This window comes from Thunnus albacares, chromosome 17 (genome assembly GCF_914725855.1).
Source record: "Thunnus albacares chromosome 17, fThuAlb1.1, whole genome shotgun sequence".
Lineage (NCBI taxonomy): Eukaryota > Metazoa > Chordata > Actinopteri > Scombriformes > Scombridae > Thunnus > Thunnus albacares.
In genome coordinates this window covers 29105561-29124838 of record NC_058122.1, presented here as the reverse complement: position 1 = coordinate 29124838, position 19278 = coordinate 29105561, and the positions used below count along the sequence as shown (strand labels likewise).

The 19278-nt window shown below is 39.7% G+C and overlaps 1 protein-coding gene across 1 annotated transcript; it reads right to left on the bottom strand.

Annotated features, from left to right (window-relative positions):
* Positions 1 to 11446: 11446 nt before the first annotated feature.
* On the bottom strand, positions 11447 to 18046 carry LOC122967217 (keratin, type I cytoskeletal 13-like). The gene is made up of 7 exons (XM_044331744.1): positions 17543 to 18046; positions 16096 to 16178; positions 14632 to 14788; positions 14180 to 14341; positions 13961 to 14086; positions 12551 to 12771; positions 11447 to 11783 (listed from the first exon to the last, which is right to left on the bottom strand). The coding sequence occupies exons 1-7, from the start codon at positions 17999 to 18001 to the stop codon at positions 11681 to 11683; spliced, it is 1311 nt and encodes a 436-aa protein (XP_044187679.1). The 5' UTR covers positions 18002 to 18046; the 3' UTR covers positions 11447 to 11680.
* Positions 18047 to 19278: the final 1232 nt, after the last annotated feature.

The window sequence follows — 19278 nt, the reverse complement described above, 5'->3', positions numbered from 1 at the left end:
CAACTACACACTGTTTAATGTAAGACATCAAAAGCCAAAAACGTAGGAAACCACTGGTTTCATCTTCAACAATGTGTTGTATTTTAAAAGCTTTTTATATTATCCATTGCCTCAAATCTTCACCTGAAAAGTAACTAAAGCTGTCAAATAAATGTAGTGGAGTAGAAAGTACAATATTTCCCTCTGAAATATAGTGGAGTGGAAGTATAAAGTAGCATCACATGGAAATACTCAAGTAAAGTACAAGTTCCTCAGAACAGTACTTTAGTACAGTACTTGAGTAAATGTACTGAGTTACTTTCCACCACTGTAGAAACTACAGGCTTATGGGATAAAGTGTGACCACATTTTCTCCAGTAAAAACTTTAAAGACGTGTTTTACTTTGAGACACTTTTCCTCAGAAACACTCAGACACTTTTAGTTGGTTTTAGTCGAGTTTTATTCCTTGAAACAACAGACAGAATGTTTGTTTGTACAGCTGCAAACAAAGTTTTCTTCTCAGAGATTCATGATCTTTGCACTGATCGTGGTTTAAATGACAGCAGAAGATGAATGTGAAGTGACAGAAGAGCTTCGGAGCTCTGATTCAGACTAAAGGCAGGGGATAGGTTGAGATTAGGCTCCGCCCCCGGCCAGACAGTTGATTGGTCTCAGATGGTCTCTTCAGTCACCTCTGTAATGACTTTTGTGGTGGTGGCGGAGGAGGAAGAGGAGGAAAAGGAGGACATTGAAGATCTAGAAGAGCTTTGTGTTAGCAAAGCTGCAACAAACAATGATTATTCTATTGATTGTTTTCTCAATTAGTCATTTTGTCTGTAAAGCATCAGAAAATATAATTACCCAGAGTCAGGGTGATGTCAAGAGAGAATCTTGTTTCGTTGGACCAACAGTCCAAACTAAAGGCCTAAACGCACTAAAAATTATTATTTGATGAGCCTCATAAAGCTTTTGATGCACATTCGGCCATTTAAAACAAGGTATACTTCAAAACACACACATCAGACACTTTCAGTGCATTTGGGCCTTAAAGCTGCAACTTATGAGTATTTTCACTATTGATTAATTTGTCTATTATTTCCTTGATTAATCAAGTAGTTGTTTGGTCCATAAAATGTCAGAAAATGGTGAAAAATGTCGAACCAGTGTTTCCAAATGTCTCAAATACATATTTCCCATATTTCCCCAATATTCAATTCTGAATATAATTCCAGAACTTGAAATCTTTTTGAATCTAATTTGAGCCCAGCTTTTATTTTACAACAGACTAATTATTTAATAACGTTGCAGAGGATGTTGTAAGTTGACAGTTTGAGGTGTTTTTCCAACAGGTTCAGATCCACCTGCTGCAGTTCTGACAGCAGCCAGCAGAGGGAGCCACGTGGCTGGTTGTAACTCTGACTCTCCTGCTGCTGTAAAGGTCAACTTTTTGCTTTTTAGCTGAGTGAAAAATAGATGTCTTTGTGTTTTTATCTTAAGAGTCAGGTAGAGCTTTAAGATACAAATATTAAGCTTTTGAAACATAGATGTCATGTAACTGCTTGTATTCTAGTTTATTTCCCACTTGTTTCTACTTTGGTGAAGATTTTATGGTGTTCCTCTTGTTTTGAAAAGAGGGATGATGGGTATGGACTATATTTTTGTCTCTTCTGGTTACACATTGTAGTTACAGAATAAAAACATTTGTACTTAATTTGATTATATTTAATTTGCAGGCAGGTTTTGTTTTATTGTTGTTTCAAAAACAAAAACTCAATGACAGCAGTCCTGCATCTGAACCAGCACGGAACACCACATGACATCAATGGAAGGTTTCAGATGCAAAAAAGGATCAGTTAATCACAAATCTAAAAGATGAAAGTTCATTGGGTGTTATGGATATTTTTACTCTTATGTTTATTGTCTTTAGATTATGTTATATTGTTTTATGTTATACTATCTTACAGCTAAGTGAACAATATAATGTAATATCAGTCTGTTGTCTGATTCTCATGTGAACATGTTTCACTGCTGGTTCTCCAGGTGTGGATCAGCTAATTAAAGCAAGCTGAGATTTGGCCTTTAACCTCTACTCCTCAGTAAACAGAGGCAGAGAAGAAAACTCCCTAAAGAAGAAACATAGATAAAATTATGAATGTACAGTAGGAACATTGTGCATTAATTAAACAGCAAACAAGAAACATTCATAAGACAGGAACACAGATATAACATAACCACACAATAAACAATGAATAAATAAAAACAGTTACAAGAATCCTAAAAAAGATAATGACACTTTAAAATCTCCAAAGTGAATGTAAGACTCAAGTTTGAGGGCAATTGGCAGTTCAAAAGGTGCGTATCACCTGAAACCAGTTCTGCCAACATTAATGCATATAGTGGTGTATATATATTTGCTTCTTCCCCGGAGTCTTTTGTGCTTTCTCATCTCACAGGAAACCCTGGGTTCTGGGCCGAGCCTTCGCGGTCCTTCACAGTCCTGATGGCATCCTTCCCTGGCTATTGATGCTTATACTTAATGTTATTGTTATGATTGTTGTTCTTCTGTCCCCCCTCCCCCTTTCCCTCTCTCTTTCTCTCTCTCAACCCAACCGGTCAAAGCAGATGGCTGCCCACCAAGAGCCGGGTTCTGCCTGAGGTTTCTACCCGTTAAAGGGGAGTTTTTCCTTACCGCTGTCGCCAAGTGCTGCTCATGGGGGAATTGTTGGGTCTCTGTAAATTAAAGAGTACTGTCTTGACCTGCTCTATGTGAAAAGTGCCTTGAGATGACTTTTGTTGTGATATGGCGCTATATAAATAAAAATTGATAGATTGATTGATATATGAGGAATATCTAAGGTTCAGTAGTTACTGGATCGTGTTCTGTAGATTTAAGTGAGAGGAGAGATTTGAGGTAGTTTGGAAGCTTTATAGATGCATAACATGAGATGGTTATTTCCTCTTGGCTGTAAGGAAGTCCATTCAACAATGTGATACAAAGAACAATGATGAGTTGAAATTTGTCATTTGTGATAAAACACTGTGATAAACAAATCGTAACTGCTGATGTGTTGATGGGGCAACGTGATGATACAGAATATCTCAATTTTCAAGGATTTTTAAAGTCAAATGTTGAAAATGAATCTTGAATGATATTTTGCAGTCAAGCCAATTTCTTAAGTATTAAGAATACATTTTTAAGAATTAATTCATTTTCATTTCCTTTTTCATTACTTCCAAAAGTTATTCCATGTTTCCCTAAAGCAAATATATTGATGTTGTACTGACAGAAAGAAGCAGAATACAGGCAGAGTAAACAGATATATATAGGCAGAGATTACTAAAGATTTGTGAATTGTCCTAAAAGCAGATAAGTGGTGGGAACCCGAACCTGGGCCCGCCATGACGTCTCCAGCCACAAAACAACCCCAAAGGAGAGGAAGAATGGTCCTGGCATCTGTCCTGACCTCACCACCTTCGCTGAATACCCTGAGGTTCTTGAGCCACCACCACCAACAAGAGTGGGGAGGTCCAGGGAGGGGCACCAGAAGACCACTTTCACCCCCTGTAGCACCTCCAGTGCAGATCAGCCCAGGACAAGGACCACCATATGTGCACACTAGAAGCAAGACACAAGCTGTCTCTTATCCCACAGATCCAGAGGGAGATGAGGAACAGGAGATGGGTGGTATCTTCCCCATGGTGGAGGGTGTTCTCCCTCCTAATGACAGAGACGCCAACAATGTGATCCTCCAAACATAAAGTGTGTTCAGACCATGGACACACAGAGACATGGTACGAGTGGGTGAAGAACTGCCAAACCCACTAGAAGATGCAAACAGTGGTCTCACAAGACCTGCAACAACCAAGATGACACAAGGGGAAAGACATCTGAAATCCGTCTTCATCCGACATCCGAGTCTGCTGCCGGAGATACAGTCTGAAGTAAAGAGACATTGTATTGATTATGATAGAGGAATATTGGCAGCTATGCAGAGATATGCCGTACATTCCGGAAGAAGATTCAGAGACAATGAAAAGAAAAAGATCAAGTGCCAGACAGCACAAAGCTTCAGACAGCCCAGCTGGCCATGTCCCAAAGTCAGTCACAAGGAGTGATGACAATATTAATCAATCAATCAATCACTTTTTATTTATATAGCGCCAAATCACAGCAAAAGTCATCTCAGGGCACTTTTCAGGTCGAGACCATACTCTTTAATTTACAGAGACCCAACAATTTCCCCATGAGCAGCACCTGGCTACAGCGGTAAGTAAAAACTCCCCTTTAACAGGCAGAACCAGACTCTAGGTTAGGTTGAGAGAGAGAAAGAAAGAGGAGGGAAGGAGAGGGGGATGGGGATTGGGGAGAATCATAACAATAACAATTACAGCAGCAATAGCAATAGCAATGGCAATAGCTGGGGAAGGATGCCTGTCCCTAAAAGATGCAGAAAAACTAGTTCACGCATTTGTTACCTCTAGGCTGGATTATTGCAATTCCTTATTATCAGGCTGCCCTAACAAGTCTCTAAAGACTCTCCAGCTGGTCCAGAACGCAGCTGCACGTATATTGACTAAAACTAGAAAAAGAGATCACATTTCTCCCATTTTAGCTTCACTACATTGGCTTCCTGTAAAATCTAGAATAGAATTTAAAATCCTTCTCCTAACCTACAAAGCCCTTAATGGTCAGGCACCATCATATCTTGAAGAGCTCATAATACCGTATTACCCCACTAGAACACTGCGTTCCCAGTATGCAGGCTTACTGGTGGTCCCTACAGTCTTTAAAAGTAGAATGGGAGGCAGAGCCTTCAGCTATCAGGCTCCTCTTCTTTGGAACCATCTACCGGATTCAGTCCGGGGTGCAGACACCCTCTCTATGTTTAAGAGTAGGCTTAAAACTTTCCTTTTTGATAAAGCTTATAGTTAGGGCCGACCAGGCTCGCCTTGGATCAGCCCTTAGTTATGCTGCTATAGGCCTAGACTACTGGGGGACTTCCCATGATGCACTGAGCTCCTCTCTCCTCCTCCTCCTCTCCATCTGTATGCATTCATGTAACATCAATGCATGTCACTAACTTTGCTTCTTCCCCGGAGTTTTTTGTGCTTTCTCATCTCACAGGAAAACCTGACTCCCGGGCCAAACCTTCGCGGTTCTTCACAGTCCTGATGGCATCCTTCCCTGTCTGTTGATGCTTGTGCTTGTTGTTGTTTGTTGTTGTCATTGTTTTTCTGCTGTCCCCCCTCCCCCTTCCCCTCTCTCTTTCTCTCTCTCAACCCAAAAAAGCAGATGGCCGCCCACCAAGAGCCGGGGTCTGCTTGAGGTTTCTACCCGTTAAAGGGGAGTTTTTCCTTACCGCTGTCGCCAAGTGCTTGCTCATGGGGGAACTGTTGGGTCTCTGTAAATTAAAGAGTACGGTCTTGACCTGCTCTATGTGAAAAGTGCCTTGAGATGACTTCTGTTGTGATATGGCGCTATATAAATAAAGATTGATTGATTGATTGATTGAACAGGACTGCAGAGGACCGCAAAGGTTCGGCCTGCAACCCAGGGTTTCCTTGCGAGATGAAAAAGCACAAAAAACTCTGGGGAAGAAGCCAAGTTAGTAACATGCATTGATGTTACATGAATGCATACAGATGGAGAGGAGGGGAAGGAGAGAGGAGCTCAGTGCATTATGTTAAGTCCCCCGGCAGTCTAGGCCTATAGCAGCATAACTAAGGGCTGATCCAAGGTGAGCCTGCTCGGCCCTAACTATAAGCTTTATCAAAAAGGAAAGTTTTAAGCCTACTTTTAAACGTAGAGAAGGTGTCTGCCCCCCAGACTGAATCTGGAAGATGGTTCCACAGGAGAGGAGCTCATAAAGTCATTACTACTGAGAGCTATAGGAATACATGGATCAATAGAGTTATGACTCTTTGTCAGCCTGGCCAAAGTGCTGAAAAGGAACCTAGGGCAGTTTTTATTCTCTTATATTAATGCTGAGTAATAGGCGACTCTGGCATTATAGAGGGCCTTCCTATATGTTTTCAGACTATCTTGCCAGACTAAGCAAGACTCTTCCACTTTGGTGGAATGCCAGATCCTTTCAAAATATACAGTCACATCCATGACCGTGGCAGGGGACGAGGCTACAGGCGAGGAGGACGGGGCAGAGGCAGCAGGAACAGCAAGCAGACAAAACCCAGAAGACAAAGAAGAAGGTGGAGACTGACAGTGTGCGCGGTCGGGGAAAGGTCAGGACCTAGAAAATCAGAGACATAGTGAGAACACAGACACTCACACAAACACAGATACAAGCACAATGGGGTCAAGAGGCCATTAAAACAGAAAAAAAGAGAGTAGCTAATGGTAACATCATAATGGTAACAAAAACACTGACAAACCAAGTTTTGAAGTGTTTTTACATGAAGCCTACAAAGCTATGCCCACACTCAGTACAGATTTCAGGCAAAAAAGTTATTTTTACTTATTACTTAGTCAGAGACAACAGAATAAGTAAGTAAGAGATGTGATTTGACTCCAGCTCCAAAAAGTGAGCAGGAGAACACTGGTAACAGTGGGAGCTAGTGGTGATATTGTCAGAGAATGGTTCACTGTTCCTTTACCAGTACAGACAAGGATGGAAAAAGATTCAATCACTTTTGTCATCATGTTGTCCAGTAAACCTACATGAAAGAGTTCTGATGTGTAATTTGGTCATAGTGCACAGACAAGAGAGTGACAGTTGGCAAATTCACAGGTTTATGTCATGTTATACAGCTTGTGAAATATGATCCTAGAATAATGAGCTAACCAAATGAAGCAAGCACACTATGTGGAGCTGTTCGTGGACGTATCAGCATCCACAGATCAAAACACTGGTGTAAAAAGGGTTATGCTATAGTAACACAACATGAAACATTGAAAGCAGAACCACTCCCCACACACTTCTCTGCACAAGCAGCAGAATTGAAAGCATTAACAGAGGCATGCAAATTGGTAAAAGGGAAACAGTCACTATCTATGCAGATAGTAGATATACTTTTGTGGAAAAACAGCAGATTTGCCGGACGCTGTACTGTTACCAGAACAACTGGCAATATGCAAATGTGAGGCACACACAAATAACACAGACTCTGTCTCAATAGGAAATGCAAGAGTAGATGAAGTGGCAAAGCGCGCAACATAACCACAGGTACTGGACCAGCTAAAGACAGCTCCCTGTCACAGAGGAATGTACTGATGAAATGCTGAGGTATTGTGCAAACTTTTCCTCTGTTTTTAGTGTAATCGACACACATGTGAAAGGAAAGGCCAGGCAACCTACACAACCTTGAGCCAGAGACTGGGTTGTGATAAAGGCTTTCAGAAAAAACGTTGGAACCAGGCCAGATGGCAGGGAGTGTACCAGGTTCTCCTTACCACCGTCTCAGCAGTAAAGGTCGCAGCCACGTGGGTGCACGCCACTGCAAACAGGTGGTATATATATATATATATATATATATATATATATATATATATATATATATAGCTTGGTTCAGCTTTAATTATTCAAATCATATTATGATGTGTTGTAAGAATATTTCATTTACATAAATTGTTTGTCCTTGTTTCAACCTTGAAGATGGCCTAGTAGCCTGCAACCTACTAACATTTTAGGCTACATAATGTTTTAATAAATATGTCAACTATGAAATAGCCATTCTTCTAATAATCATTTCCTGTCCCGATCCAGCCAATTATAAACTGTTCTGATGCATTCTTGGTTTTCAATCTAACTAATCCAGACTAGTGCAGGTGGCTGTTTAGGTGGTGTAGAAATGCAGGAAATGTGTTTTAATTTACATTTTTCTCTGGGGGAGGAAACCCAATAATAATAATGATTCGGTGGACTTTAAAACTGTTGGCATCATATTTAGAGATACATGTCCTTCTTATTGTGTTTCAGGTTGTAATGGAAAAATACAATATGTATACTTAAAACCAATATGTTATACTTATTCTGATAGTGTTCTACTTATACTTGCACTTTGGTGATGTTCTATGATCCTGTGTATGGTGAAACTACTTTGCAGAGATAACAGTGGCAAGCAGCACCTGTCCATTGACAGGACAATGGCGGACCATGGGCATGTAGAGATAGGAAAAGGAGTCCAACTGCACTATTGAGAGAACAGTAGTGAACTGTGTGTGTAGAGATAACTGAAGAGGAGGCTGGCTGTATCTGAGTATAATAATGGACTGTTCAGAGCACAACTTTGTACTTTACCTAAGACAGCTCTCTGTATCTGTTACTAGTATTGTACCTGCTCACAAAAACCCAGAAAGACATCATCCTCTGGTTTGTGAGTCTTTCATTACGGAAACTGCCACCACCAGGTTTTGGCATCAGGATGACTTCCCGTGTTTTGTCTGCCTTCTTCTTCATCTCTTTGGTTTCATCTGTCGCTGCTGTCGATCCCACCGGCCTCAAACTGCGGATCACCAACAGAGCTCTGGATGTTTGTAAGATCTGCACACAGATTCAACACTGATCATCTGTCAGAAACATTTAAACTCTTATAGACTAAATATCTGCAGAGTGTCTTTACCTGCCTTCTAATGAACAGAAACTGATCAGCTCTTCCAAACATTTAGTCAAATATGATAATTCTGCAGTCAAAACAGTCTAAACAGTCTGAAGATAAAAACTTTATAAAACATCTTAAAAACGATCTATTAGAGCTTTAAAAGTTTCAGCATGATGTAGAAATAACATGATCTGATTTATTTAAACTCTTTAAAACTGATCAAACCTTTAACTCTTCATCAGAACACTTTTCAGGGGAACATCAATGTTTGTAGAAAATTTCAATCCAGCTGACAGATGATGAGACATTTCAGTCTGAACCAAAGTGGTGGACTGGCCACTAACATCTAAAACAGAAAAGGCCAACAGTTCACCCTGAGATGGCAGCGGACACAAAACTGATGAACTAAGTTAACGTCAAAAAGTCCACTAGTACCTGTATAACAGCCCTGTCTGTCTGTCTGTCTGTCTGTCTGTAGTTGTGTCCTGCTGTTCAGACATCAGTTGTGCCTAAAATCAACAACATGTTGGAGGAACTCACCATGACAGAAATGCTGTATGAACTTCAGAATGCTCACAACGAAGAGATCTTCAACATCAACTACAGTCTGAGTGGCAATGTCATGGTGACTTCCTGCTGCCTCGACGTACCCTTTAAAGTAAGACACGAACACATTAAACTTTAAATGTCTTACACTGATCCTAAATATGAACAAAACAAAACAAAACTCTTACAGTGAAATAGTTCAGGTTTCTAAAGACTCTAAAGATTTTTTTTAACAATTCTCACACTGTGACATAAAAAAAACCAAATAGACGGGAAGTGAGGGAGTGACTGAGTTTAACAACAACCTGAGAAAAAGCGTCATCTGGAGACGTTTTAATATCAGAGATGAAGATTAGTTTAGTTAGTAACCTGTCATTACCTGTGTTGTTGTGGTTGCAGGGTTTTGTGGTGATTGGAGGGAACCTGAACTTCACTCCAGCTGGGGAACAGAGGATGGTGGAAAGAATTGGCAGATAAATTATCAGAGTTTAACATGAGCTACTTCCTGTATCTTACAAACTTTGCTGTTCAAAGTCAAACCAAACCTATGATTACCGTTAAATTTAACAAATCACATTTAAAGACAGAAACAGCAGGTTGGTGATGATCCTGTTAGCTTTCACTTTCTCTCTCATGTAATCGCTGATTTTAGATTTGACGCTTGTGCAGTTGTGATACTTCTGTACCTGCATTAGTACTGTTACAACAAGGTAAAAGTACTATTACACATCACATCCCACTGCAGCTTTTTACTCTTACAACTTGTTATTCTGATTCTTTCTCTACAATAAAACGCTTCAGCATCACTAACTCATGTTTTTATTTAGAACAGAACTTTTCATTGTAGAGTTTTTCAGGTACTATATAGTGGAAACTTTTACACACTCAAATCAAATGGTGGAGGGTAAATATAGTGCACTATACAGAAAATAGGGAGATTTTAGACACTATGACACAGTCAGATCTCACTCTTCATCATCATCCTCTTCATTGGGAGAGAATTCACTCTAGGGAAACTCCATCACCTGAGAGACAGACGGTATCTTCATCAAGCTGTTTTTATTCACATTTTCAATTTGTGCATGAAAAACTAGAAAATCAAAAAATATCGAAAAAAGTTTCAATGCTTGCCTGAGGAGGAAAAGGTGTTGTATCAATTAAAGTGTGATGAGGACAGACTTAGTGAAGAAATGATGAAGTACTCAGATACTTTACTCAAGTAAAAGTACCAAGAAAGCTATGTAAAAATACTCCATTACAAGTAAAAGTCCTGCATGAAAAATCCTACTACAGTAAAAGTACATAAGTATTATGAGCTTGATGTAGTTAAAGTATTGCAGTAAAAGTACATAAGTATTATGAGCTTGATGTAGTTAAAGTATTGCAGTAAAAGTGCGTAAGTATTATGAGCTTGATGTAGTTAAAGTATTGCAGTAAAAGTACATAAGTATTATGAGCTTGATGTAGTTAAAGTATTGCAGTAAAAGTGCGTAAGTATTATGAGCTTGATGTAGTTAAAGTATTGCAGTAAAAGTAGTGGTTTGGTCCCTCTGACTGATATATTATTATATATGACATCATTAGATTATTAATAGTGAAGCATCAGTGTTAGAGCAGCATGTTACTGTTGTAGCTGCTGGAGGTGGAGCTAGTTCACACTACTTTATATACAGTTAGCTAGTTTAGTCCAGTGGTTCCCAACCTAGGGGTTGGGCCCCTCCAAAGGGTCAGCAGATAAATCTGAGGGGTGGTGAGATGATTAATGGGAGAGGAAAGAAGAAAAAACAAAGTTCTGATACACAAATGTGTTTTCAGTTTTTGGACTTTTTCTCTAATCTTTGATTTTTGCTGAAATATTGGATCATTTGAACATTTATTGAAATGAAAGCATGTGAGAAGTTTAGAGGGAAAAATCACTATTTGGTGGAGCTGTTAACAACTCATAGACATGTGAAATGTGACCCCGACTACACACTGCTTTTTGTAAGATGTCAAAAGCCAAAAAGGTTGGAAACCACTGGTTTCATCTTTAACAATGTGTTGTATTTTAAAAGCTTGTTATATTATCCATTGTGTCAAATCTTCATCTGAAAAGTAACTAAAGCTGTCAAATAAATGTAGTGGAGTAGAAAGTACAATATTTCCCTCTGAAATGTAGAAAGTAGCATCACATGGAAATACTCAAGTAAAGTATAAATACCTCAAAATAGTACTTTAGTACAGTACTTGAGTAAATGTACTGAGTTACTTTCCACCACTGTAGAAACTACAGGCCTATGAGATATAGTGTGACCACATTTTCTCCAGTAAGACACATGTTTTACTTTGAGACACTTTTCCTCAGAAACATACAGACACTGTTAGTTGATTTTAGTCGAGTTTTATTCCTTGAAACAACAGACAGAATGTTTGTTTGTACAGCTGCAAACAAAGTTTTCCTCTCACAGATTCATGATCTTTGTACTGATCGTGGTTTAAATGACGGCAGAAGATGAATGTGAAGTGACAGAAGAGCTTCGGAGCTCTGATTCAGACTAGAGGCAGGGGATAGGTTGAGATTAGGCTCCGCCCCCCAGCCAGACAGACAGGTGATTGGACTCAGATGGTCTCTTCGATCACCTCGGTAATGACTTTTGTGGTGGTGGTGGTGGTAGTGGTGGTGGCGGAGGAGGAAGAGGAGGAAGAGGAGGACATTGAAGATCTAGAAGAGGCAGAAAAGAGCGATGTGTTAGTAAAGCTGCAACTAATGATGATTATTCTATTGATTGTTTTCTCAATTAATCATTTTGTCTGTAAAACATCAGAAAATGGAGAAAAATGTCTGTTATAATTCCCCAGACTCAAGGGTGATGTCAAGGGAGAATATTGTTTCACTGGACCAACAGTCCAAACTAAAGGCCATTTAGCCATTTGGCCATTTAAAACAAGGCGTACTTCAAAACACACGTGTCAGACACTTTCAGTGTATTTGGGCCTTAAAGCTGCAACTTATGAGTATTTTCACTATCGATTAATTTGTCTATTATTTCCTCAATTCATCAATTAGTTGTTTGGTCCATAAAATGTCAGGAAATGGTGAAAAATGTCGACCAGTGTTTCCAAATGTCTCAAATACATATTTCCCATATTTCCCAATACAATATTTCCCTCTGACATGTAGTGGAGTGGAAGTATAAAGTAGCATCACATGGAAATACTCAAGCACAAGTACAAGTGCCTCAAAATAGTACTCAAGTACATCACTTGAGTAAATGTACTTTGTTACTTTTCACCACGGGTTGCATGTCTGTGTTCAGATTTGAGTTATGACCTCTCCCTGTGATGTTCATCTTGTCTGAATGAGGCTTTAGACGTGAGGAAAAGACGCCAAAGAGACATTTAAGACAAATGAGAAGCATCAGTGATTATTTAGCAGACAGAGTGAACAGATTCCTGGCGTGTCGGTCTGTAACTGTGATCTCGTCTTACCCAACTCCCTCTCCGTCCATCAGCCTCCTGTACTCGGCGATCTCCATCTCCAGCCTGGTCTTGATGTCCAGCAGCATCTGGTACTCCTGTCCCTGACGCTCCAGGTCGGCCCTCAGCTGCACCAGCTGCTCCTCCATGCTGCCCACCTCCATCTGGAAGCGGCTCATCTGCATGCCGTAGCGGTTCTGGATTTCAGCCAGGTTGGCTTCAAGAGACGCTTTCTGCAGGAGACAGACGGGTTAGAGACAGAGGTCGGAAACTGGACCGCTGGACAACTGGATGGATGTGATAATAAACAACGAGGTTTCCAGATACACAAAAATAATAATCAGGTGAAAGTGAAGAACACAAGAGGGACATTTCCACCCGAGTACGTTGTTGTAGACACCCAAGAGTCTTTTATTGTGTCTACTTGGACCCCAAGGAGTCATTATCAATCAATCAATCAATCAATTTTTATTTATATAGCGCCATATCACAACAAAAGTCATCTCAGGGCACTTATCACATAGAGCAGGTCTAGATCGTACTCTTTAATTTACAGAGACCCAACAATTCCCCCATGAGCAGCACTTGGTGTCAGTGGTAATGAAAAACTCCCCTTTAACGGGTAGAAACCTCAAGCAGAACCAGATTCTTGGTGGGCAGCCATCTGCTTTGACCGGTTGGGTTGAGAGAGAAAGAAAGAGGGGGGAGGGAGAGGAGGGAGGGGACAGAATAACAGCAATCATAACAATAACAATAACAGCAGCAACAGCCAGGGACAATTATCATTGTTGTTGTCTCTAGATGGACACTTTGGAGTCCATTATCATTTCTATGTGAACACCGGAGGGTCTTTAATTGTTTCTGCATAGACACCTAGGAGTCCATCAGGACCCCTGAGTTGGTTATTGTCTCTACATGGACATTAGTGTGTCTACTAGTGTCCCTACGTAGATACCTGGGAGTCCATGTGGACACCCGGGAGTCTGTTATTGTCTCAACATGGACACCCGATAATCAGTTTGTTTCTACGTGGATATTAGGGTGTCTTTGTCTCTACATAGACACCAGGAAGTCTTGTATTGTCTTGACGTGGACACCTGAGAGTCGGTTATTGTCTCTTGCCTCTAAATGGACACCTTGGGAGTCCATTGTTGTCTCTACCTGGACCACAAGGAGTCGTTATCGTTGTCGTCTCTACATGGACAGTTTAATGTATCTTTCTAAGTAATTTAGAACTGATTTAAAACCAAAATAAAATGTTTTTTAAAAAATAAACATACCTGATATACATGTAGCAACACAAAATATTTAAAGCCATGGATGCATTAATATTAACACACTACAGGTGTGTTTTATAAAAACTTGTGTTTTACAACACATTTACACATTTACTATTAAAAATCAGAGTGTTGGTGTTCGTACCATACTGATCTGTGACTGGAGCTCGATCTCCAGAGCCTGAAGCTGAGTCTTCACCTCCTTCACCTCCAACGTTGACGATTTCAGCGTCATCTCTGTGGTCGCCACCTCCTGATTGAGGACCTCCGTCTGAGAGGAGGAAGAGGAGGACGTCACTGAAACTCATCAAAGACAACCTGATCTGTAGATGTTCCTCTTTACACAGACTGTTGTATTTCTCACCTTTGCCTGGAACCACGACTCCAGCTCTCTGCTGTTCTTGGCGGTGACGGTTTCGTAGTGTTCTCTGATGTCCTCCATCACCTTGGTGAGGTCGTCCTGAGGAGCGGCGTCCACCTCTACGTTCACCTGGCCGCTCATCTGAGTTCTCATGGAAATCAGGTCCTGCAGGAGGAGGGAGGCAGCGCTCGGTCACGAAACAAGATCTCCAAGTTTATCAGGAGATTTTACGGCATGTCAGCAGATTTCATACGACTGAAATCTATTCTAATCAGTTTACTGTCATGACTTTACTCAACAGGAACAGAAAATATAGACTTTTTTAGGTTGTTCCAAACCAGTCAAGTTTTCCACTTTTAAAAACAAACAAGAGATAATTAAAAAACTTAACTAAACAAAAGATGGAGTTGACAGAAGTGTTCATTAGTGTTCCTGTAAAGAGGGCATCAGCGTACCTCCTCTTGGTTCTTCTTCATGGACACCAGCTCTTCCTTCAGGCTCTCGATCTGCATGCTCAGGTCGGTCTTGGCCATACCCAGGTCTCCCAGCAGCGTCTTCAGCCCGGCGATGTCGGCCTCCACCCCCTGACGCATTGACAGCTCGTTCTCAAACCTGCAGAGAGGTCACGGGATGGGATCAGATATGGGCCAATAGAATAAATAGTTAAATTTTGAGTTTGCAAAATGATTTCAAAGTCTGTGCTTGTATATCACAGTTTGTAAATCTGTGAAATTCAAATTTGTGAGTGTGTAGAACGTTACATCACAGAGCACTGTATAACAGATCCATATGTACATGTGCAATACTTCCATTGTTGGTTTTATGTTGAATGTCCAATATTCTGGGAATATGTAATATTACTTTACTGGTTTAATCAGTTGTGTTTGTTTTATTTGTCCTGTTTGTAAAGCTTGTTGTTATTGTTTTTATGTATGAATGATCGTAAGGATGCTGCTAAATATGTCGAGAGTTCTGACTTTACCACAAAAAGCAGGACAAAAATTTGTAATTATAAAAATTGTGCACAATTTTTATGCACAAACATTTTTCTTCAACTATAAATCTTTGCTAAACATTCACAAATGTCAGCATCTGCCAATTAATTCTGTTAATTAATGTGTATTGTATTAAATAAATAGAACAAGAAAGCTGCAGGTCGACAAGACGGCAAGACATAAAACTTTTCACATATACAACTAAAGACTTTGAAGTAATTTCTGAATATAATTTCAGAACTTGAAATCTTTTTGAATCTAATTTGAGCACATATTTTATTTTACAACAGACTAATTATTTAATAATGTTCAGAGGATGTTGTCAGTTGTCAGTTTGAGGTGTTTTTCCAACAGGTTCAGATCCACCTGCTGCAGTTCTGACAGCAGCCAGCAGAGGGAGCCACGCGGCTGGTTGTAACTCTCCTGCTGCTGTAAAGGTCAACTTTTTGCTTTTTAGCTGAGTGAAAAATACATGTCTCTCTGTTTTTATCTTAAGAGTCAGGTAGAGCTTTAAGATACAAATATTAAGCTTTTGAAACATAGATGTCATGTAACTGCTTGTATTCTAGTTTATTTCCCACTTGTTTCTACTTTGGTGAGGATTTTATGGTCTTCCTCTTGTTTTGAAAAGAGGGATGATGGGTATGGACTATATTTTTGTCTACTCTGTATACATGCTGTAGTTGCAGAATAAAAATGTTTTTACTTAATTGGATTATATGTAACTTCTCTAGCAGGTTTTGTTTTATTGTTGTTTCAAAAACAAAAACTCAAAGTGCAAAAAACAGAGACTAAAGGTCTGAAAGGATCACATGATCAATCAGCTGATTCTAATGATGCAAATCAACTATTTATTTTTTATATTCATTCAGAGAAAAAGAGGAAAGAAAGAAAGAAAGAAGAGTAAAGAAACAAGTTACTGACTTGATTCTGAAGTCGTCCTGAGCCAGCTTGGCGTTGTCAATGCTCAGTATGATTGTACCTTTGGCGATGATGGCGTCCTGGATCTGAAAACAAAAACAATAAAGTTTTTATAACCAGATCAGACAGATGACATCAGTCCTACATCTGAACCAGCACCAAACACTACATAACACCAGCGGAGGCTTTCAGATGCAAAAAAAGGATCAATTCATCACAAATCCAAAAGATGAAAGTTTGTTGGGTCAAAAGACCTCAAAGTACATCATCATTAATTTATATGTGTAAATACACAGATGTGTAAATACACAGATGTACTGTGAAAACATGAGACTAAAATGAGCTTTTTGTTTCTTACAAATAAAATAAGATCAAATGGAGCTTTATTCCTTCCACTTATGTGTCCAAGTATCTCGATATACATGGGAAATAAAGAAATATGCTATATGTGTTGTATAAAGATAATATACAAACAAAGTAAAGTATAATAGGATACGATAAAAGTAAAATAAATAAATAAATTCAAGGGACAGTACATGAGAGAAAGTGTAGAGTACAAATTTATTGACAAAAATGCTTTATGGTCGACCTACTTTTACAGAGACATAGATCCGATCACTGAGAGCCCCCCACCCCCCCCAGTCTACTCCACCCAATCAGATTCAAACATATTTCACACCCACATGACTCCAACCAATCACACAATTATTCTCAGCACTGATTAATTTGTCGATGATCTATTTATATTCAGGATTCCTTTACGAAGCTAAAATATCACCATAAAGTCAGCTGAGTCTTAATAAACTGATGAGAGTTTGTTCTGAGGGGCGCGGCAGCCTCACCTGGATCTCTAACACACAGGTGTCGTCCATCCAACACCTCTGAGTCCTGCTGTATCCTCACCGCCTCAATCTTCTTTGTTATCAGATAATCAGATGCAATAATTTTATTCTCAAGTTCACAAGTTAATAATGTCTTTTGTTTTTCATTGATAATTGAATTATAAGAAAACAACTCACAGTAACCCTTTCTGTAGTTATTTTTTTCTTCTAAAGTTCATTTATTTAGAAGCTGGATTTTATTTGGTTTTTTTGGTTTTTACTGAAAAAAATGTGAACAAAAGAAGAAGTTTTTTTGTTGTGCTGCTTCTTTTATTTCTTTCCTTTATTTATTTCTATTGTGTACGGAAGCCAAATGTTGCAATAATGTTTTTTTTTATTCTTGAGTTAATTGTCTCATCATTTATCTTGTGTTAATTATCTTGAGTTAATTCTTACAACCTTGGCTCTTTTTGGCTCCTGTAGTTTATTTTTTCCTGTATATAACATTTCTTTAATGGTTAGATTTTTGAAAAGTTTAATAAAAGGCATCAGGGCTGAGAATCCCTGGACCAGAGCTAACACTACAGACGACTCAGAACACCATTTCCCATGCTGCCCCTCTTCCTCACCTTTCCTTGCAGCTCTGCGATGGTGACTAAGAAGGCGCTGTAGTCTCTGGTGGAAGGGCCGACCTTGCTCTCCACAAACTGCCTGATCTTCATCTCCAGCTCGGCGTTGGCCTTCTCCAGCGCCGCCACCTTGGCCAGGTAGGTGGCCAGGCGGTCGTTCAGGTTCTGCATGGTGAACTTCCCGTTGCTGATGACGCTGTCTTCCATCACCGCTCCTCCGCCGAAGCCAGCCCCGAATCCTGCACCTCCACCAAAACCTGCACCTGCTCCGCCACCAAAGCCAAAGCTGCCGCCGCCGCTGGAAGAGAAGCTCCTGCTGGCCTGAGAGACCCTCACACCGCCACCTCCTGCTCCTCCCGCCATGCTGAATGAGCTCATGCCTCCACCGAGGGATGCTCGCCCCAGGCCACCACCAATCATGGAGCTCCGTGAGGACGAAGAGTACATCATGGTCGTCATGATGAGGAGAAGGTGTTTGTCTGTCTGTCTTCTCTGGCTGGAGGGAGCTGGAGAGGAGAGTGAGGAGCCACGGCTCAGTTTGCCCCTTTTAAAGGTGTTCAGGTGGGCTGAACTGCAGGTGAGGGGTGGGTTCACCACACCTCCACAGGTGGAATGTAACCAAGTTACTCCAGTACTGAACCTCAGTGTAATCTTGACATACTTGTATTTTACTTGAGTATTTCCATATTAATGATACTTAATACATCTATTTTACAACATTTCAGAGGGAAATAGAGTTACTGTTTGGTTTGGATTTTACATTAAACACTTTGACAAGATCAAACCAGAGTTTACAACCTTTTATAGAAGATCTCTATTGAGATCTTCTATAAAAGCAGTGTGTAGTCGGGGTCACATTTCACATGTCTATGAGTTGTTAACAGCTCCACCAAATAGTGATTTTTCCCTCTAAACTTCTCACATGCTTTCATTTCAATAAATGTTCAAATGATCCAATATTTCAGCAAAAATCAAAGATTAGAGAAAAAGTCCAAAAACTGAAAACAGATTTGTGTATCAGAACTTTGTTTTTTCTTCTTTCCTCTCCCATTAATCATCTCACCACCCCTCAGATTTATCTGCTGACCCTTTGGAGGGGCCCGACCCCTAGGTTGGGAACCACTGGACTAAACTAGCTAACTGTATATAAAGTAGTGTAAACTAGCTCCACCTCCAGCAGCTACAACAGTAACATGCTGCTCTAACACTGATGCTTCACTATTAATAATCTAATGATGTCATATATAATAATATATCAGTCAGAGGGACCAAACCACTACTTTTACTGCAATACTTTAACTACATCAAGCTCATAATACTTATGTACTTTTACTGCAATACTTTAACTACATCAAGCTCATAATACTTATGTACTTTTACTGCAATACTTTAACTACATCAAGCTCATAATACTTATGTACTTTTACTGCAATACTGAAGAGTGAGATCTGACTGTGTCATCGTGTCTGAAATCTCCCTATTTTCTGTATAGTGCACTATATTTACCCTCCACCATTTGATTTGAGTGTGTAAAACTTTCCTTACTTTTGGTAAATTTAGTTGATAATATTTACTTATATAAAGCTGAGAATACTTGTCAGCTTTATATAAGTAAAGCTCATTAAACTTTAATAAGAATGATTATGATTTAATGCAATACTTTAACTGGACTATTTTTACATTTTTGTAATTAATTGTACTCTTGCTTAAGTAAATAGTACTTCTTCCACTTCTGC